This window comes from Balaenoptera ricei, chromosome X, assembly GCF_028023285.1.
Source record: "Balaenoptera ricei isolate mBalRic1 chromosome X, mBalRic1.hap2, whole genome shotgun sequence".
NCBI lineage: Eukaryota > Metazoa > Chordata > Mammalia > Artiodactyla > Balaenopteridae > Balaenoptera > Balaenoptera ricei.
Genome location: NC_082660.1, coordinates 41,467,570 through 41,491,053, shown reverse-complemented (window position 1 = coordinate 41,491,053; position 23,484 = coordinate 41,467,570). Strand labels below are relative to the sequence as shown.

Below are 23,484 nucleotides of genomic sequence, written 5' to 3'. Positions count from 1 at the left end.
AGGATTATAAATTCTCTTTAGTTATATATAACTTCCTTTACAGCATTCTCTATGTGTCTTCACTGAATATTCCTGGAAAAACCTTAGAGAGAACAGCATGATAAAATGAGAATATGTCCAAATACAAGGTACCATTATTATAAAATGAAATACTATTGCTAACTAGAAGTGACGTGTTAATGCTAATATAGCTTGCTATATTTTACTAGTGATATGGAATTGGAAGACTCCCTCCCCCGCCCAAATCATGTCATGCAAGCAGGAAAGCATGAAATGTCAAAACTGCCTAACATTAAAAAATAAGTCTCTTAATTTATTTGCATTCTAAAATAGAGCCCTTCATCTGAATCTTTTATCCATATAAAACACTACTAAGTGATGTACAGGATTGATTTGTCAAGCCCATAGAACATTCCCTTTGAAATCTTAAGTTCAATCACTATTTGTTTTCTACTATTATACTACATTTTGGCAGCAACTGTTTATTGGTCTGTCATTGCAGTATTTGCAACTTAACAATAAACCAGTCTGACATTTTAGGTCTTGAAGATACATACCATATATATTTCTTTAAAAATAATCATACTTTTGTAAGCAATACTTTACAGTAGACACCTCAAAAATCTACCATAGATGTGAAACTTAAAACGAGAAAAATTTAAGCTCTAAATCTTTATACATATATATCCAGATTTCTATATATATTATATATACATACACAAGTATATATAAAATATATATAATCAGATTTGAAAAATGAACAAAAACTGGGCACTGTACATAAAGTCTTTTTAAAACTCAAACAATAGAAAACTCTTTAAACATTAAACAATTTTAATAAAAGTTTCTGTACAATGCTAAGCAGTTTTATTTACACATAGAAAATGTAATAGGAGTAGTGTTTGAAATTACAGAACTCCTTAAAATTTCAATGGCAGGTAAATCTGGAAAAAATAACAGCATTCCATTCACAAATATTTTCAAGCAATAAATATGTATTTATAAATAGTGTAAATTTACATCAAGATTAGAAACAAAAATCACAAATCTGAAGTTTATTCCTTAGTCTATGTGCAATCCATTATCTTTGTGACTTGGCTGTTAATTTTTTAAACATTTTATTTAGGAACCAAAAGTGTAATAACCGTCATGGTTTCAAAACAAGACAGAAAAACATAAAAGCAGTAAAAAAGTTCCTTACCTAACTTTTCACATTAAAAAAAAGTTGACCAAAGAAAGACTTAAAATTGCTAACTACCTTACAAAGAAATGACCAGCTAGGCTAGTATTTTTTTCCAAGGAAAATTCTGAAGGGGGAAAAGATAGATGAAAACCAATTCATCAGCCCAGAAATAGAGAAATATAAAAGAGGTTGTCTTCAAGTCAGTAGTCTGTATGATGTTGCCAGTTTTGTCAGATATATACAAAACATGGAAATTATTATTTTTTTTCTGAAGTACAGCTGATCAGCTTTGTGAGAGTCCTGGAGTAGGAGCAACGCTCTCCCCTGTCCAGTTGGTTGACACTCCGCACTTGGAAGGTTGCATAGACAACAGTTTTCAGCCAGCAGCCTTACGAGATAGCTACAAAAACCAGTGGTGCAGAACTGGGTTAGTTCCTGAATAGCAGAAAAGTTCTCATTTAATGTCCATGGAACAATATCAAGATGAGGAGGATGGTAATGGAGGAGCCTGAAAATAAAAGTAAAGTATGTTACTTTGGTATACAAATTGTTAATAGTGTTCCCTAGCTCCAGGTTACAAACACAGCCTGCGTATGAAAGTAAAGGAAATAACAATTCTCAAGAAAGTTCAACGGCCTGCCACACTCTGTCAAGCACAAACTCCCTTACTGTCTCCCACCTGGCCAATTTTCCTAAGAGTCTGAGACCATTACCCAACTCAGCACATCCACATTTTTCGGTACTTCTTCACCAATTAGTCAAAAACTCTTAGAATGTTATTAGGTTGACCATTTTTTGAGATTGCTTAAAAATATAAAGAAGGCTTGTGGAAAATAATATAACAAATCAATTATGATTTCATTAGTGACTTGCTTCAGCAGCTAACTCAACTAGATAATAAATTTTGTTTAACATATTCCAGATAATTTTCTTCTTCTTCAAGCAATCCTGAAGACCATTCAAGTGAAAATATCAGGAGCTAAATTTCAAAAGTTCAGTTTCTGATCACATATGTAAGAGAAAAAGTACTGAGGGAATTCAACAATTCTCTTCTATTCATAAAACTATTGATGTGCTAGAGTAAAATGCTTCCCTCTAAGCATCTGCTGTTTAAAATTAAAAACTGTGTGCAATTTATAAAGATACTTGAATTTCATAAGGTTATATAACATAGCAGGAAGTTAAGCTCCATCAAATATTCCCATAAAGTTAATACTTCTGGCAAGGACAAGATTTTAAATAAATACAATTAGCTCTAAAAGCAGAAGTATATTTAAAAGCATACATACTGATTCATTTTGTGGACACTAATAACCTATATACACAAACATTTTATCAACTGAGATCAAATGACATAAAGGATGTGACAGTGTTCTAAAAGCACACAAAGATTTTAAAATGTAATTACTGTGACATTATTTAGGGCTGGTCTCACCCAGGAAGAAAAGTGAAAATGAAATATGCCAATTTCATAGGAATAAATACCTGGAAGTGGAGGAGGGGGAGTGATATATTTCCTCATGCAATATCTGACGAGCCAAAGGAAATTTTAAATATTTCATTACCTCCTCCTTATCAGGTGGCAGAACAAACACTGCTGCTTCCCTATCCAGCTAACTATGTACTCACATGTTGATTTCACTTACTAATGTAAATTGGTCATAGACTTGCATCAGGTCCTCCATTTTGTACTGTTCTAGCACCACAAAATTTTCCAGGTTTCCACTTGTTTTTCGTGCACAATCTTGGCAATGCACTATGTAGGTCTTTCGAGAATTGCTCTCATTAGTGACAAAAAGTAGATCAAAAACCTCCACCTATTTATACAAGAGAAAAAGCATTCAATAGAGACAGTAGTGTTTATTTATTGTACTACGTTAGTGTAATCATAGAGTTCTACTTCACATGCAGTTGTGGACAGTGATCACTGGTTAAGTGGGTACTAAGAGTTAAGAGTGTTTAAGAATCTTTAATAGACCAGGTTTATTTTGCACCAGACCCAAAGACGTGGGTGGTAATGTCTATTTAGGGGAGTGACCTTGGGGAATGACATACTCATTACAACCACTGGCAAAAGCCTAATTCAAAAGTTTGATAAAGGTCAGCCTATTTATCTGTTTTAAATTCAAAACATTAGTATACAATCAGATGAAAGTGATCATTATTTTCCTTTTACTTCTCAATGATAGTACTCATCACAGGGTACTGTATATGGATATTTGTCTTCCCCAATAGACTGAGCTCCTCAAAGATGAAGACTATGTTTTACTCATCTTTGTAACTCCAGAGCTTATCATTTCACAGTGCTTAGTGCTTAGCCAAACCTCAAAACAAACTTGTTGAATCAATATAATCTGATTATTTTACAGATGAGGAAACTGACAGGTAAGTGACAGTAAGTGAGTGTTCAGCTATAAGCCTCATTTTAAGGAGTATGAGTACAATCAAAATGTATATTCATGAGTATAGCATGATTTTAGAAATAATACCTCTGTGCTAGAGAGACTGATGAGTTGCTAAGGCTCAAGCAGGATAAGGAATAACAGTACAGAATAAAAGTCATTCTCAAATACTGGAAAGCTTATACATTCATTTTTCTGAGGTATAACACACCTAACTAGAATCTATCTGGTCTCCCAATGGCATACTTTAGCCAGGTTATACAGCATTAAAATAGCTGATAGACTGAATCACCTCAAATAAAAGTCAACATCAGAATTACAGAATTTCAAGGCCTGGAGTGGATCATTAATATCCCTGGCTTTGGCATATCCTTGAATGTATCCAATGAAAGAAAATTCTCATGACTTCATGTCTTCTTTGAAGTTATGTTAATTAAAATCCCAGAGTTACCCATGTTTTCCATTACTATCAATGAGCAACAACATGAACCTCATAATCTGAGCTAGAACATTTGTGAACATCCTTCAACCTGTCCCTCACTTCTGCCATTTAATGAGTTGTCTGGTGAATTTTACCTTCGAAATATTTTTGTACTCCTCTCCTTCTTTAATATTCCCACCGCCAGGTTCTAGTCTAGGCCTTAGGATAACAACTCTTAACACACCACTGCAAGAGCTTCTTATCTCCATCCTCTCCAATCACTTTTCTCTCTGAAATACTTACCCAACTTGGGTGCCTGCCCAAAAACTTTTGATGGCTCTATGACCTCCGAATAAATATCAAATTTCTTAAAATCATTCAAGATGCTCTGCAAACTTCCTACCAACTAGGCTTATCTGTAGAATTTACATAGTCTGTGTTCCAGCCACACTGGACTATTTACCGTTTTCTGAAGAAGCCATTCCATTTCCCATGTTGTTCCTACAGCTCATAACAACATTCATTCTACTTCTAACTGTCATCATTTTTTAGCCCGCTAAAGTCATACTCATCCTTCAAGGATGGACTCAAATATTAATACTTTGGTGAACTCTTAGGCCAATACTAGAAGGAAAAAATTAGGTCATTTTCTCCCTTAGTGTTATCCTAACAGTAAGACCAAGACCAATTTTGCATTCACCACAGTCTCATATAACATTACAACTGTTTGTAATTTGTCTTCCCCAAGTAGGATGTAAGCTCCTTCAGAGCAGGTACCATATCTTTGTTTCTGCATCTCTTGCAAGCCTTGGCCACAGGAGAAGATTGACCAACGTACTGTGTGTTCAGTCGTTCAGAGACGACTGAACAATGATCTGCCTGGAGCTATACTGAACTCTATCCAGTTTACTGGCATCTGTCTACATCTGGACGGTTCCCAGTTTAAAATCTCAAGACTAAACTTGACACTTATCAACTGTATCGGTATCCATGGGGGATTAGTTCCAGGACCCTCCATGGATACCAAAATCTGAGGATGCTCAAGTCCCTTACAAAAAACGGCGTAGCAACTGCATATAACCTATGCACATCCTCCCCTATAGCTTAAATCATCTCTAGATTACCTATTAATACCTAAAACAATGTAAATAGTTGCTGGTGCATGGCAAATTTAAGCTTTACTTTTTGGAACTTTCTGGAATACTCCCCACCCCACCCCCTGAATATTTTCCATCTGCGGTTGGTTGAATCCAGATAGGAACCCGTGCATAGAGAGAGAGGGCCAACTGTTACCTACCAGGTAGATGACACTAGTAGATACTTTTAGAGTTAATTCACAGTTAGTGAAATGGCGTATCACCAGATTAAATTTTAATATAGTAGTTAAATAACAAGACTGAACACAATGTCAATTTCAGTAAAATGCATTACATAAAAGTACATTTTAAAAAATAACTAAAGAGGGCTTCCCTGGTGGCGCAATGGTTAAGAATCCACCTGCCAGTGCAGGGGACACGGGTTTGAGCCCTGGTCTGGGAAGATCCCACATGCTGCAGAGCAACTAAGCCCGTGAGCCACAACTACTGAGTCTGCGCTCTAGAGCCCGCGAGCCACAACTACTGAAGCCTGCACACCTAGAGCCGGTGCTCCGCAGCCACCGCAATGAGAAGCCTGCGAACCGGAACGAAGAGTAGCCCCCGCTCACCGAAACTAGAGAAAGCCCACGCACAGCAACGAAGACCCAACACAGCCTAAAATAAATAAATTAAAACAAAACAAAACGAAAAACTAAAGAGAAACCAAAACTGGAGAGGTAAGAGGTTTATAAAGTAACTGTGGATAAGAACAGTTACTTACCTCACAAATGCTACAGTAATGTGCTGGCTCTTCTTTTGTCCGCCCATGCCAGATAATCTCTTTTCCTGCAGCAATGAGAGCTTCCCTCAATGTCTGACACTGCTTCAGAGTTCTCAGAAGACAATACCTATATTGTGGGGGGAAAATTATTTGTGACCAGCAACTGAACACTGAAAATTTTTAGCATGAAAGATGTATCAATAGAAGTAATGCCAAGAGATTCTGTTCTAGTATCTGTAACCACATTTTTCTTTCATCAATTTCTCAGATATTCTCAGATTTTAAAAATAAGGCCAATGCCCAGCAGGTCCGACAATGACAATATTAGATCATTTAAAGTTGAGAATAATTGATATCTGAATATCAAAATATAATAACCTGACACCTTGTTTAAATGTAAGTTGCTAATTTTGGCTTATTTGGGCAAGTCAATTAACCTCTTTGGGAGTCAATGTCTCATCCTTGAAATAAGGGGTCTGAATTCCAGATGTGAACTCTATGATTCTAAGTAAGGCAGGAAAGCACACTATTTCTATCAACACTACCTAGACACTCATAAACAGCATCACTTATATGGTTGCTTTTGAAACTTTTGAGTATATAAGCAAAAAAGTATTTATGGATTTAGTCACTACACAATACAAAAAATGGTTTCACTGTAGTGAAGAAGAAAAAAAAGACACTTCATTCCTTGATTTTAACTTGAAGATAATACAGTGAAATATTTCATTCATATTAACATAATTGAACTTTTCTTATAATTTATACCTTTTCTAAACTCATACTTATGATGCTAATGATATAGTGAATTCTCACAATTTGTGATTTTCCTATAGTTTGCTGTCACTACTTGGAATTATTTGCTAAGTTCTGTGAATCCTAGTGGCTCAGGTTCTTCATTTGAATAGAGAAGTTGGACTAGATGATCTGTATGGTACTTTTTGGCTCTAAAATTTGGAGATGAAAATACCCTAAAGAAGAGGAAATGGGTTTAGCAATTGAGTGCTGCTTGAAAGTAAAGGTGTAGTCTGATTTATGCATACTGTCTACTCACTGCCTAGGACAGTGCCAGGCATATAGTAGATGCTCAATAAACATTTGATGATGGAACTACTAATATTTAAAGTATGATAAATAATAGCATATTTAATTTCTCTTAATTTATACTTCCTTGCTATTTTACAAGTTACTAGATTAAAGTACTGTAACTTATCAGAACCCACATAAATTAAAAGCCAGCGTAAAAAAGATTAAAGATATATGTAAAATTTGATAACTTATTTAACAAACATAAAACAATATCAACTTTATAGTTGTAAGGCAAACCCGTTAAGTATCATTTTCAAAGGATTTCTCTCTCCGTTTGGCTCCAGCAATTCTTGTGTGCTTAACTTATTTAGAAACAAAATAATGCTTTAGACTATGGTTGCAAGTCAAAGCTAGGATACCTGTGTGTGTGTGTATGTATGCCAGGGGAGGAGCAAGTAAAAATTTAGATCATGGCAAAAACGGAGAGCATATAATTCAGATTTTGCTGCTAGCTCTTGAACAGTACCTGTTCCTCCCTTTTTCCCTCCTTGTGTCCTATATACTTCATCTCTGAAGGCACTGCTCTAACTGAACAAGTTTTCCAAGCAGGGCTTCAAAATAAGGTCTTTTTCACAGGAAAATACTGCCTAAAACTCTGCAGTATAGAAAGATTTATATACTTATTTATACTTATAAATAAGTATAAGTATATAATTAAGTACTTCTAAATAAGTACTTATAAGTACTTCCTTATACTTATTTATATATAAGTATAGGAAGATTTATAGACTCCACTATGCTCCCATGTGGGAAAACAAACAAAAATGATAAAACAATACTATAAAAATAAATAAATAAAAATAAGAACCAGACAGGAAGCATGGTATTAGGTACTTCACACATATTATGCCATTTAGGACTCTTAACAACCCTGTGCAGGAGGCACTATTATCTCCACCCCACAAATAAGGAAACTAGGGCCCAGAGAAGCTGATATTATAAAGCTATTTTTAAGTGGCTGGGCTAGGGGTTTGTAAAAGCAGAAAATCTCAAGTTTCTCCCTCACTATCTTACACTGTACTATCTTCCTTCTGGTCTCTTTTCACATCTTCTTACCCACTTTCGCCCTTCTCTTTTGAAGATGAGATTCTTGGGGCTCAGTCAGCACAGTTTTCCCCCCACAAACACAGAGCCTTGGTTCTGTGGAGTATTATTCCACTCTTTAGTCAGCAAATGAACTTTCACTTCCAATGCTACTAACTGCTTTGGCAGTTAGACTGTAGTTTATAATTTATGGCTAGTTTGGTAGTTTCATCTAGAAAAAGGCAATATACTACTTTTCTGCAAACAATAAAGGGTTAGAGTTAAGGTTGCTAAGAATAAATACTAAGCCAACAGTATTTTGCTTCTGAAATCACAGCTCCAGAATTTTTATTTTGTGAGATACTGGAATCTAAGAAAACCGACAGCTCTATTAATCTGATCTGACAACGAATAACCAAGTCGCGGTTTTCCCCCTGCCCTTATGATTTTTCCGTAACAGTAAAATTTTTTGTTCCTTCCCATTTTCAAAGGGTAGCAGTTGGAACAGAAGAAGAATTGAGAGAGACAGAGGCTCTTCTGTAGTTTGGGGTTAGCAGATGCAAACGAATACATATAGAATGGATAAACAACAAGGTCTTATTGTATAGCACAGGGAACTATTTTAAATACCTTGAGATAAACCATAGTGAAAAAGACTATAAAAAAGAATGTATATATATGTATAACTAGGACTTCCCTGGCGGTCCAGAGGTTAAGACTCTGCGCTTCCACTGCAGGGGGCGCAGCTTCGATACCTGATTGGGGAACTAAGATCCCACATGCCACACAGTGTGGCCAAATATATATATACATATATACACACACATATATATAAAACTAAACCACTTTGCTGTACAGAAGAAATTAATACAACGTTGTAAACAACCACACTTGTATTAAAAAAAGAATTCAATTTGTTAAAAAAATAATAAATCACTAGCAAAATGTGTAAAACTGTAGAAGACAGAAGATGCTGTTTTAAATACATTTTAGGAACAGGGTCAGAAATGATTTCAGGAGCTAGAGAAGCTGGGAATCAAACTTCCCTTTGACTTTTCAGGATCAGTCAGGATCAATCTGGTTTCAGGACTCAAGTACTGTTTTTAGTTGTTTGGATAAAAGACTACACAAAAAGGCAGATCTGGCTTGGAAGAAAATCACAAGGAAGAGGCTGACTGAGGGCTGGGTGTATTTGAGGTTACACAGAAGAATATAATCCAACCATAAACCCATCTGGCAAAGATGAAACCTAAAATGGGATGGAATTTTAGAAAACGGCTTGCCATAGGGGATAGAAATGAAAATATACTTGAAATATTACAATAAAAAAACTGAAGACAATAATATGAGGACAAATGATCATACACAGTATATTTATAAATCAACACATTAGGCAAAAGATAGACTTAGTATGCCATGGATGCTAAAAGGAGAGGGAGGCAGAACTCACAGTTTTCATAAAGTTGTCAATTTAGATGTGACAGGAAGGAGAAGTGGGAGGAAGGCACCTTCTAGGCAAAAGGAATTCCATGAGCAAAGGTAGTGCCCGGATTATTTAGGGAATAAACAACTGTTCTTATGATTTTAATCTTGGGGTGACGTTTCTGAGGTAAGAGAACAAAGGAATGAAGCCAGAGCGATATTACTGGGTTGGCCAAAAAGTTCATTCGGGTTTTTCCGCAACATGAAAAATCCGAACGAAATTTTTGGCCAACTCAATATATTACGTTGAAGTTAAGAAAACACTGGGAACTAGTATGACATTTTGGGGGTAACCTGACTACGTTTCCAAAGTAAGTTCCTAAATATCGGTGTGGAGACAAGATGAAGCATGGGTTAACTTGCTATGGCACTTTTAAAGTCTTTATGGCAACAATCTCTGCCACTAAGAAGCAGATGATGTACAAATTTTAAAAGTATACCAAGAAGTGCCTTGCCTTGCCCAGTCTCTCTTACTGAAGGAGCCATGTAGGCAAAGTGAGCCAACATGTGAGCCCTCAAAACTTCCCACCTGTCACTCCAAAGGTGGATTCCCCTAGGACAACAATGAGTGTCTAAATGTCAGTAAGACATATAACAGTTTCATTTAAACCAACCACATGGCTGAAAATCAAGGTCTCAGTCAATGATAAAATGAGTATCTTAAGAATTTTAAACTCTCAGATAGAAAAAACACGCATGAAAGCAAATATATGTTAACCATGAGAATGCAGAGTTTTAGAATTTTTAGATTTTGTTTGCTCAATGTTATCACAAAGCATTGCATATTTAACCCAATGGTGTATTAGAAGACTCCCAAGGACAACAGCACTAAAATCTATGCTAACTATGGACTGGACTCAATTATTAGGCTAACAGCCTATGACTACAGAGTTGTAGAACACCTCATATATCCATTTAAACATGGGAATCAAAGGGAAAAGGGAGTTAATATTTAACAGTCTGCTTTAATTTATACTCAAAACCTCAGTGCTTGTGATAAAGTATATATTATATAGATAGGGTAATAATCTATAATACGTGTGAAAGAAAAGGGGAAACAAAAATATTTTTAGTTCTAAAAGAGATCGAACCTAGACTAGGGTGTCCCTAACTTGTCTGGACCATAGGATTCATCTAGGCCATTCACTGTGAAAGAGATTCCCAGGGTTCTTCACACAGAGCTCTGAATTTACTTATTAGGAACAGAGTCTAGAAGTCTATTTTAATAAGAGTCTTGGTTGATTCTTATAATTAGGCCAAGTAAGAACCAGTCGAACCCCTTACTTCATCAGAAACAATGTCTAAAATTTGTAACAGTATTTTTCAGCAAATCACCATGTTTTTATGATTACAGCCATAAGAGATCAATCACAGAGAGAAAGCCAGAGAGTAGGAAACAGCACCAATTCTGGAGACTGCCTGGGTTCATACCCCAGCTTCACACGAAAGTCTCAGTTTTCTCAAATGTAAGGAAGGCACATCTAACTTACAGTACTATTATGAGGAGTACATATACATAAAATGCTTAGATTAGTGCCTGGAAGTTAGTGATCAATATTTAATCTTGGTATGTGAAATTTTAAAATTGTGTTAAAATAATTATTTAATGACTAAATTAATTTTTTAATTTGAAAAAATTGTGCAATGAATGCCAACTGGAAGGGTAATAGTTACACCTAAAAGAACATAAAACAGATTATTGAAAAGGTGTTAGTCTAGAGTCCAATAGGTCGGGATTTCTCAACATCAGCACTATTGTTATCTTGGGCTGGATAATTCTTTGTTGTGGGGACAGTCCTGCGCATTGTAGGATGTTTAGCACTGTCCCTAACTTCTACCCACAAACTATCAGTAGCACCCCTCCCACTGAAGTCATAACGCTGCCATATGTCCCTTGGGGAAGAGGGTTGGGGGAGGCAAAACTGCCTGCAGTTGAGGACCACTGAACTAGGTCCATGAATACTAACTTACTTAAAAAACAGGTGACTGACCCTTCTATAATTAATATTAATAATAATTATCACAACAGCTACCATTTACTGAGTGCTTACTCTATGCTAAGACCAATACAATACTCATAAAAGCTATTAGAAAGAATTATTATCCCCATTTTCAGAAAAGGAAATGAAGACTAGTAAGTTTAGTAATTTGACCACGATCCCCCAGCCAGTAAATGGAGAAGCTAAGACTTGAAGGCAGATTGGACTCCAAACAACTACACAGTGCTGCCTGTAATATTTCACTGGAATATTAAATAGCACACATTCTAAGACTGACTGAGTAAAATTAAAAGGGGAAGGCAAATAACAAACACATAATAACAAACACATAACACAAAGGGCAAAGGGAAAGCACATTAATATTGTACATATAAGACATTACATTTAAAAACTGAAATATAAAAACAGTGCTTTATAAGATGGTCAAAAGAATGACAAAATGATATGACAAGAAATTAAATTTGTGGGGAGTGGTTTTCAATGGACTTGGAACTGTTGAAATTTTAGAAAATTTATTTTCAACTACTGACTTACACCTTATCAGTATTTTTAGAATGTATTAACATATGGCAGATTATGGGGAGGTAGACAAGAGAATGTGTATTCTGAAAATTAACACTCTACTACTACTATTTTTTTTTAATTGGGGTATAGTTGCTTTACAATGTTATGTTAGTTTCTGCTGTACAGCAAAGTGAGTCGGCTATATGTATACATATATCCCCTCTTTTTTGGATTTCCTTCCCATTTAGGTCACCACAGAGCACTGAGTAGAGTTCCCTGTGCTATACAGTAGGTTCTCCTCAGTTATCTATTTTATACATAGTAGTGTATGTACGTCAGTCTCAAACTCCCAATTCATCCCACCTCCCAACATTCTATTACTATTTGATATGCTCCTCCGAAGTCTAAGACTTCCTAATATTGAACCTGTCAGAGGAAAATGGGCTCTTTGGCATTCTGATTTTTGACATTGTAAAATATACTGAACTACTTATTACGTGATTTAAGTGGAATAACAAAGTAGTTGAAGAAACCAGAGTTTCCAATGTATCAGAAACATACTATCATTACCTTAACTTGCTAATACTCCAACACGATTGCAACAATTTATACCATATTAGTTGGAGTTGGCCTTATCTACCACTGAGATTAAACCAGTTAACTGCATCTAAAAAGAATCCATTTATTCTGAAAGCCTGTTATCTACAGGGAAGTCTAATCATTACCAAGACTCTGCACTACTCACTTGCTACGTTATCATTTGATTCCTTTCAAGGATCCTATTAAAAGAAATACTTCAATGCTAAAACATAATGAATATATGAGTCTTATGAAAGTGAAGTGAAAAAGAGCCTTTGCACTACTAACTATATAGGGAGAAAATGTAGGCCAAGCAATGTATCTCAAATATCTGAAAATGGGAACAATGAATTTGTAAAGAATGAGGGTTTCTCTTAGCTCTCAATCAACTAGTTTAAAATTAAAATCAAAGGGTAAAAACTGTATATTATGAAGAAGATGGATAAAAAGCAGCAATAATCTCCCCACTCTCAACTTTAAGTTTTAAACTGCCTACTTAAAACTTCATTCACTCAGGATTCACTAACGAAAATATCTATAACAGAGTCTCTACTGGAGTGGGACACGGGTTTACCAAAGGTAAACGCCATCAACAGTTACTCTCAAAAATGTATAACCCAAATAAAATTATGAGAAAACATATCCAAAATATGGAACTCTATACAACACAAAGGTCTGCTCTCTTCAAAATAAAAATCATGAGAAAAGACTCTCATAGATTTAAAAGAGACTAAAGACACAATGACTACATACTGAATTCAATGTGAACCTTGATTCAATTTGGATGGGGGTGGGAGGGGGAGAGCTAAAGACATTCTGGGTAGTTGGGAAATTTAAATGTAGACTATGTATTAGCTGATTATTATTGAACTCCATATTTCTTATGTATGGTAAATGGTACTGCGGTTATGTGAGAATAAATATCCTTACTCTTAAGAGATACAGGTTGAAATATCTGGGGTGACGTGTCACAACATCTGCAAATTACTTTTTCATATAACTCAGCCAAAAAAGTATGTGCGCAAGTATGTGAATACAGAGACTGATAGGGAAATGTGGCAAAAACTTATCTGATGACTCCAGATGAAGTTACCTAGGTACTGACTGCACTATTCTTTCAGCTTTTTTTTTGTAGAATAAAAAAGTTTCAAAAGAAAAAGTTGGAGGAAAAAGTATAAGTAAGCTTGGGAGGGGGCATGCAGTAATGTGTTACAGGCAAATTTAATATGTTTTAAAGGATAAGATATATTAACATGGAAAAACGGTCACAGTTCAGTGAACTAAAGGAAGAGATCAGTAGCTTTACATTTATTGTCTTCCTTAATTCATTTCTTTGTGTGGGCACTGCTCTACTTTAAGAATGGCTAATGGTTCAGAAAACTCAACAGCTAATAATACCTTAGCAGGGATTACCTATCAGCCAGCTGAGAGATACAAATGTGTATCTCAGACTCCTTCTCTAAACAATAGAACCATATATCCATCTGATTACTTTAAAGAGATTCCCACTGAAACATCGTAAAAGGAATTCAAGTTCTACGTGTCTAAAGCCAGCCAATCTGGTAATCATCATGTCCTATATCTAACCCATTTCCTCTTTTCTTCCTTTACTCCCAGTTTCATCAATAAGCACAAATATCCCACTGCATGGCCCAAGACAAAGCCCCAGCAATACTGATTCCCCTCTCACCTCTACCACCCAATCAATCAATATGCCTATTTTACCTTCTATCCTTTGTCTTTCCTTTTGTCTGAAATGTAGCAACTACCTTCTAATTAATATGCCTCTAAATCTTCTGCCCTCCATTTAGTACTTCATCTTGCTGTCAAGTGATCTAGCATGCAAATTTGATCATTATTAAAAATATTAGAAATTCTAAAGGCTTCTCATTAGCAGCTGCTGCCAATGTGAAGTCTACTTGAAATTTTTAGCAACAAAAGTTTAAATCTATACTCTTCAGCTGATATAAATGAACGAGCAGGGCTTAATCCTGAGAGACATTTGAAAGTTTAGTCTAAAGGAGAAACTAAGCTTACTTGCAGCATATGGGGTATGTGGAAAAAAGTTTATGTTCATTTGAACAGTGAAAGGAAACCAAAAGAGAAGTTATGCACTGAGCTTCCACTAAAATGTTCCTAAGGAGTTAGGCTGTGAACTTTTCAAGTCAAGTTCACTGAAATATGAAAAGAAGTAATCAAGATAATGAATATTCCTTGAATGATACTGACTCATGCCAATGTAGGAGACATCTGGAAGAATGTGAAGGAGTATGAAGATTAGCGTATTTTAGAAAAATAGCTAGAATGTAGAAATTTTGAGATTTACTAAATGACTTACTCAGATAAAGGACTTTATGGAATTGTAGGGCTCTAAAAGACCCAACTTGAATTTAAAAGTGCAAAGAAAAAAACAAGAGTGGTGTTGACTTTTTAAAATAACCACAGGTAATTCATTCTCAAAATGATAATAAGGGATTAGTAGGTGACAACAGGAGAGAACATCATGTCCCATTATTAATCACTCAGTGCAAATACAGTTCATAATCTCTTATAGTCCCACAAATTTTTCATAAATTTTGCATAAACTCATTGGTGTTGAAACTTGACCTGGGGCTTTTTATAGTTTTCACTTAGCTCATCAGAGTGACTATTTATATGTTTTACTGCAGAAATATTAATGTGTTTGATGCTAGCACACTGCCACAAACTCTGGTGGGAGGGTAAAATAAATGTACTGTTTTACCTTTCTAAATCCAAAGAATTCTGAATACCAAAACACATTTGGCCTAAGGGGTTTAGGATAAAGGACTATGAAGCTGTAGTACTACTTCTATAAAGCCTTTCCTAAATGTTCCCCTCTCTCAGAAGCGCCTTCCTCTATGCTCTCCCATTTTTTTTTAAAACAGTATCTCCATCATTAAAGCAAAGATCATGTATTTGAACGTTTTGACTATTTCCCCATTTATTTTAAGCAGCCTGAGAAGTGATCAGATCCTTCTGTCACCTAGCACTGTACCTGAGTTCCAACTCAGTTCATAATGTAGATTAAACAAATAAAAGAATGAAAAGAACTGGGTAGAGCCGAGTGAATGACTGGATAAGAAGGCACAAAGTAAATTTTCCTTAGATTCTTTATGGTTGGGCAGACTAAGCATTTAACCATGAAAACCTAAAAGTCACACATTGTAAATTCACAGTATTTTAAGAACTAAAAAAAAGCAATAATCCAGGGAGAAAGTTAAGGAAGAAGACCATCTTTGCAAATCTTCTCCATTCACTTGTTATGCCTAGGTGATGATTATTATTTTTTTTAAATAGCCTACAATTCATACGCTCAATGTATACTGAATTAATGCTTTACTGAAAGATAATTCAAAGAAGAAAAGGGATGGTGTGTAAAAATTGCAGTTCATATTAAAGACGGTTTAAAATACCAAATAAAGTGATAAAAATAGAAAATTCAAGCACACATCTAAAAGAAATGGAGAAATGGCTGACAAGGTAAGTGGGGGTCAGACTGGAGGTACACATGGGGATTTTAAAGAAAGTACATCTGTGCCTTTGTACATTTAGAATAGTTGGTTGTCACTGGTGACCTCAGCAAGAGAAGTGACAGGAGCATATAGAAAGTCAAATTGTTGTGGATGGTAGAGTGAACAGGAAGGAGATGAAGAAAATGACTCAAAGCAGAGGGAAGGAACTGCAATGGAGAACCATTTCTTAAGAATTGGTATAGCTCACAAGCCAGAACAAACTAATACCACTTCCCTTGTTGGCAGAATACTAGACTTGAGGAGCAAAGCAATGATGTGGATGTAACAGTTTTAAAGCGAAACTAAGCTTGCGGAAAAAGACTCCCTCTCTATTTCTGTAACAATATATTCTGTGTTGTCTTCTGACCTTTATCTAGTTCACCTATTTGCTTTTCTTAAATAGAAGTATTCCCCCAAGTTCTGTCCCCAACTCCCCCCTCCTCTTCCTCTCAAGGCAATCACGAGCCACTAGGTAGAAGATCCCCTAGTCAGTCAGCTCTGACTTTGCTCTCTGGAATCCTGCATTTACTACAGCTTCTAATAAACGGCTCTATACAACTATTTTACTGGCTCCTCAAACCTGCCACTGTTTCAAAATGAAGCCCCATGCCACAGATATATCCAAGTGGCTTTTACATAAGACAGATATGGGCTTAAATCTCGCTCTAACCAAATGGGTGACCATGGGATGCTGAGAGGCATACCTGAGATACAGTCTGGGAAGCACTTTGCTCAGTGCCTGGCTAAGGACCAAGCTCAGTTTATTAACTAACATTATTACTAAACCATCTAGAACTCAGACTTGAAAACCCAGGGTATCTTTGATTCACTTCTTTATCTTATCATCCAGAAGTTAATTCTATCTATTTAACTGCTAGAAACATCTTTATGAAACTCAAATTAGATCGTATTAGTTAAAAACCTACCAAAAGCTCTCCAACAGAATAAACTTAAGTTGGGCACACAACACATGATCTGCCACTAAGAACTTTTACAACTATATCTTTTTCTACTACTCATCACACACATTGTGTGTGAGCACACTCAAGCCAGAATATACCACCAACTGTTGTCAACATATATACAGCAGAGTTGCATCATATAATACATTTAAGTTCGTGCAAATACACAGTAGGGAAGGAAGTCAGAAGGGAGGGCAAAGGAGGAGGTATTAGGGAGAAAACGAGAGCAGGTGGAAGAGAAGATAATCTGAAGCGAGTACGCATTTACCTTTCCTCTAGGCAGCCGGACTTCCCCTGAGCTGCTCACAATGTAAGCAGCTTACCATGCTGAGTATGATTTTAGTAGTTAGTGCAACAGGGTCTCCCAACGTAAGCTGAATATTTTGTCTGGAGCTCTACTGAAGAAAAGGGATTTATTCCCTCACTGAAGGAAAACATGACTGTGTTGGACTGAAGGAGACATGGTATGTATATATACTATTGTGTTATGGATGAACTTGGGAATCTTTCTGATGGTGCAAGAGTTTGGTCGTAAGTTGGCTTTAGGTGCTATACCTCTCTCCTCTCCCTGCCTCCACATCTTTACCCTTCACACAAAATATCTGCTCCCCAAAATACACAGACTTCTCTGACTCCGTGGGGCTGGAAAGAATTGAGTGGGTCTGTTGCATTTCTTTCAATCTATTTATTTGTATGCACTAACTTTTACTTCAAGACAGGAACTATGCCATATACACATATACATACCCTCTCAGTGCCTAACCCAGAGCCTTGTATACAGTCAGCAAATATTCATTAAATGAAAGAAAGTATAAACAAAAGAAAGGGAGCAATGTTGGCTGGTGAAAAGTATACTTTCAGCAATAGATGAATGACTGTATTTTAAAAAGGAAGTTTATAGAGTAAGGCCTAGGGGTCTGGATTTATGGTTAACATTTTCAATCTGCATGATGACAAACAGCTTGCTAATCATATCTCGTGACAACTCAAGCTGGGAACAGAATTCTTAATATAATGAAGAATGCAATCAAGATTCAAATGATTGGACACTTTGTAGCACAGAGTAAAAATGGAATAAGGTAAGTACATAAGTGCATTTACTTAGGCTAAATAAATGTAAGGAAGGTATGAGGAACAACAGTATCACCAGTGATTTTAAGTAAAAAAATATTCAAATTATGTGTATCCAATTTTAACACAAGGCAACCTTAAGATAAAGATAATGCAGGTGTCAATGCTCAACATTTCAAATTTTAAGAGGGACAATGATAAACTGGAAGGAGTCTAGAAGGACGACAAGGATGATGGGGGTGAGCGGGACGAAAAGATGATAGAGGTCAGATGTTTAAATACCGAAGACCAGATAGGAAGAAGAGAGTATGACAATAATCTTTTCTCTGATTCCTTTTTCCCTCTTCCCCCAATATCCAATCTGTGAGCAAGTGCCGTGAGCTTTTAGCTCTACCACAGCCCCTACTTTAATCCCTCTTTCTACCCCCTTGGGTTAATGTCTGTCCAGGATGGTCTATCCTGTTGCAACTGCCTCCTAACTGACCCCCTACATACACTTCTAAACTTGCCCCTTGGAATCCATTCTCTACAAAGCAACCAGATTCATTTTCTTAAAGTTTAAATCAGAACCCATCCCTCTCCTGCTTAAAATCCTCTAATGGTAACCTGTAACACCCTGAATTGATTTATAAACTTACCATGTTCTAAAAGTCCATGCACAATCTGGTTCCTGGTCAGTTCACTGAGCTTATTGTTACCCCTCTCTCTCATTCTGCCATAGTCATACTGGTCTTTTTGCCCTATAAACATGCCAAAGTTATTCCCAATTCAGTCTTCACTTGCTCCCTGGGCCTGAAATGGTGTACCCCTAGATCTCTGCCTGGTTGACTCCATCTCATTATTCAGGTCTAAACACAAAACTCATCTTCCCAGACACCTTCCCTGACCATTTTAGAAAAAGCAGCACTCTCACCCTCACCCCCTAAATATTATCTATTTTGTCTTAGTCATATTATTTATCAGTAATTTATTCAACTGTCTGGAGGTCTGCCTTGCTCCACTAGAATTTAAGTCCTCTGAGGTCTGGGATTTTAACTTACACACTGCTATGTCTATCCTTAGAGCCTAGAACAGTGTTTGGTATAGAGCTGGTTCTCAAACACTTGTTGAATGGGATCTGATCTAAATCCCAAATATATTTAGGGAATTGGGACCAAATGACAGGTAGATTACAGGCCAATTTGTAAAGAACTTCCAAGAATTATAGTGAGGTAATGAGAATGTTCAAGAAGTTGCTGGATGCCCACAAATTATAGATGTTATAGAAGGGATTACTGCATTAAGCAGAAGTCCTAACTAAATGACCTCTAAAATCCTTTCCAATTATAAAATCCTAACCTATCCAAAAATGTAATCAGTCACTTTCAGTCTTCGTAGCTGTTATATATAAATTGTTTCTATACTGCACCATCCCTTTACCGTCAGGTGATCTGAATCAGCCTCTAGTTTATGCCTATTTCCAGCTTACTAAATATCTTCAGTGACTTTATGTAATTTTTTCTCCCAAAAGTAACCCTGAACTTAATATTCAGAGCAAAAGACCAATCTGAGATATAACAGGATAACCCCATTACCAATTACATTTATAGAGTATGGTACCTAAGATCCAACTTTTTAAAGGATTTGTACATTACTTGCTATGATTTGCTTTTTGTTACCTTTTGTCTCCCCCTACCACTTCTGCCCAGGACTAGAAAAACTAGTGCAAATGATAAAAGGAATAAGATAATCCACAGGCATGTTACCTTGACCCCACAGTTTTTGTTTGAATAAAATTTTAGATTTAGGTTTGAAATCACTTTAATAAGCTAGGATTCCTTTCAAAAAACAGTAGTTTGAAAACAACACATGCTGACCAAATTAATATAGCTGTAGGAAAAATACTTAAGTACTATTTTAACTAAGATGAAGACAAACTTATTTTATCAGTGAGTATAAAGCAGTGTATTTCAGAATGAGTTTTTGATATCAATTCTTCAAAGATACTGGTCAAACAAATATGTTTGGGAAATACATTATAATCCTTCTCCCCCACACAAAAAATAATACCAACTTTATAGTCTCTAAAACATTTTACAAAAAATTAGAAAATAAAGGACTTGTTGAACTTTATATAATCCATCGTTTCCCATATTTCTTTGACCAGAATTCCCCACCTTTTGGGGTTAGACATAATAGTGGTAGAAAACACAGTTTAGGGAAACACTGCTATATAGCACTGTTTGAAAATATTACTTCTAAATAGATTTATAAAATAGCTAGGATAGAAACTGTGACAATAAATGAGAAGGTTACTTACTGGGGTATATGTATTCAAATAACTTGAATTAAGTGTTTAAAGCAGGTAAGAAAAGGGACAATTATAAGATGGATGATTTAATTAAAAATTTTAAAATTAACGTTTAAGTCAAATCCCTATATTAAATGCTAATTTCTCTGTACCAGAAAATACTTTTGTGATGCCATTCCCTCGCCCTGATACTAAGTGCAGTCTTTCAATATTAAAACTAAAGTTCTCCTAGGAATTGAGTGGTTCAGCACAGGTTTGTTTGTGAATCTGCTGGTTTAGAATTATTTGTGCCTTTGTTCCTCTTTGTACCATAGTGTACTGACTATGGGGAAGGGAAAAATACTTTTAACATGTGGATTCTCTTATATTACATTTTGCTAGACATCTGGACCATTTTGTTTTGATGTCAACATAAGTCTATGGGGGGAAAAAGTACTGAATAGTTAACACTCCCCAAAAAGAGAGGGACTACAGCAGTTTTAGAAAGCACTTACTTAATCATTTCAAAAAGCTTTGGATCTGAGACCTTGATATTTCGTGCCATATTCCAGGAAAGATGAACCATGGGTACTATTGACTTCACACTTTGCAATTTGTTCCATTCGTACCGTTCCACTGCCAATTTATACTGGCAGGCTAGGAAAAAAAAAACAGTTATAAAGCAACCCAAAGTACCAAAGATATGAAGATAACCATTATCACCTTCTCAGGTGATATCATCAACACCAATTCTGAAAATCTCAAAACATTACAAAAGTATTTTTAATGTTTTTTTGATAATTGTGGTAATAATAATAGTAGCAATCATGTAAAGAGTGCTTACTATAACTTTGTGCCACGCATTTGTTCTGAGGTATTTCGATACACTATACCATTTAATCTTTACCATTACCTTATTAATTTTATCATTTCCATTATACAGATGAAGAAATTGAGGCCCAGAGAGGTTATATAACTTGCCCAAAGTTGCAAAAGCCAGGTCCTGGTCCTAATCCAGGTCTTTCTGGCTCCAGAGGCCATATTCTTAATCTTAAATATCTACTGCCTGAAGGCAGGCATAAATCAAACAGATTTTGACATAACAGGGCTATTCATATGACATACCAGATAAAAGAAAAATTTCAAAGAATGAAATTTTGTACTTTGCTTTCTCCCATAAAGGGTTTCCTTTAAAAACCAAGCACTCTAAAAATTATTAAAAGTACCTCTTGTATATAAAGACATAAATTTGTTATTTGCTGAGATCTACAGTCTTGGATTTCTATTTGTTAACTTAGTATCTTGTACTACAAATTAAAATTTTACTCAAGGAGGCATTCTTCCTCCAATTTTTAGTGAGTTATATTCCAAGAAAAAAAAGAATAAACCCATCAGATAGAATCCCTTATAAATTAAAGTTGTTAGTTTTTTTTTTTTTTTTTTAAAGCATATTCTTTAAAATACCTGTAAGTGGACCAACATTCCAAGCAATGTTGTTGCACCAGCCAATAGCCTGAACCCAATGCACAGTGCCTGCATTTATCCAGACCAAATCTCCAGGTCGCTGAATAAACCTATACACTGGAACATTTGCTTCATAAAGATCTTCAAGGTTGGGCCACCAAGAACCCATTAGGAAATTCAAATTATTTCTGGAATAAGAAAAAATATTGCAAATGGATCAAGTACTTTAGTAAGTTCATTATAAGACTGAAAGACATTATCAAAAGTTTTTAAAAATATGCTCATTCATTGCACTTGAAACTTACTGCTTATGCAATAAGAAACTGCAGTATGTAAAGTGAGTGAAGTTACAGTTAGGTAGTAGATGACTTATCCAAAGATCAGTATTACTACCTTCCACTGATTTTTCAAAGATCCAAATGAAATCAAAAGCTATTTTTAAGTAACACTTATATATATTAACCTTTAATTTCATTTCACTACAGGCTATTTTGATCAAACCCTTTTCCTTGGCACATCTAGAAATCTCTAACAGGTAAATTGGAAGGTGGAGTTGGCATCAAGTCATCTAAATCCATAAACAGGAACGCCATGGCAGATATATAAGTTCAATGTCTGAGGAAAAGCAGAATAGAAAACAGAAATGTTCTCTACTACTGTTTTGAATCTTAAGCAGGAAAGGGAGCAGCACGTCAGTCTCTGTACAGTTTTGATGACTAGCTAACTAAAACTATGCAGTTGAAAAAAAAACTTTATCAAAAATGAACATACATGCACAAATAACAATCATCACCACTACCACCACCACCGATACTTTGGAAACATTCTAAAGATCATATTACTAAGCTTTTCCTTTAAAATCTGGCTTCTTATTCTACTTCATCATGATATGATACGAAGTATTTTTTACACTACATACAGTGCAGAAAAACTTGCCTATAAAGCCAAATATGGTTGTAAACACAAATCCTAGTCCTGCTTAACCCATGTGTTGTTATAAAATTAGAAAAAACTTTCTAACCAAAAGCAAGCAAGCAATCAAGTAAGACCACCTAATAATCAATAGCTAAGTTAAAAAAACAAAAAATCAAACTTACAAAAAAGAAAAAAATCAAGCATCCTCTTTACCATATAGTCAAGTGAATGGTTATTTCATGACAGATATTATCTAAAGTCGTAAAACAAACTATACAGACATGGTCAAATCAGTTAATATCAAAGGAAGTATCCTTATGTGAAACAAAATTACACTGAAATGCAGAGGTAGCAAGTGCTATTTCTGCAACTTAGTTTTAAATTTACCTAACCCTTCAGACTTTTAAATTATCCACATGTTCAAGCTTTTTAGACATTATCTGCCTATTCTAATTATTCTTTATTCTCAGGTTACCTCTACATTCAGATAGGAAAGAAAACTAAATCCTAACAATAGTCAATCCCTACTCAGAAATAATGAACAAGGATCACTGTACTATAGCTGCAATAATGTACTACTATCTCAAAGTTTAAGAAATAAAAATATTCCTGCAGCACAACAGAGATTTCCTACATGACACAGTTCTTTCTCTGCTACCACTAGATTGCTGGTCCAGTATAGATTAAAGTAGATCAGGTTATTTCATCACAGCATTTGAAACTTTAAAAT

At 35.5% G+C, this 23,484-nt stretch overlaps 1 protein-coding gene across 9 annotated transcripts in view; it reads right to left on the bottom strand.

The window, feature by feature from the left end:
* Positions 1-1,101: 1,101 nt before the first annotated feature.
* Positions 1,102-23,484, bottom strand: part of KDM6A (lysine demethylase 6A) — a 206,031-nt gene continuing 183,648 nt past the window's right edge. For 8 of the 9 annotated variants that reach the window (XM_059909881.1, XM_059909884.1, XM_059909883.1 and 5 more), the window contains 5 exons: positions 21,840-22,027; positions 20,891-21,032; positions 5,864-5,990; positions 2,830-3,000; positions 1,102-1,691 (listed from right to left, as the gene is read on the bottom strand). In XM_059909881.1, the coding sequence (XP_059765864.1) occupies positions 1,662-1,691; positions 2,830-3,000; positions 5,864-5,990; positions 20,891-21,032; positions 21,840-22,027 (658 nt within the window). In that variant the 3' untranslated portion in view covers positions 1,102-1,661. Of the gene's footprint in view, positions 1,692-2,829; positions 3,001-5,863; positions 5,991-20,890; positions 21,033-21,839; positions 22,028-23,484 lie in introns of those variants that run through there. The other variant, XM_059909889.1, reaches the window with a different exon arrangement.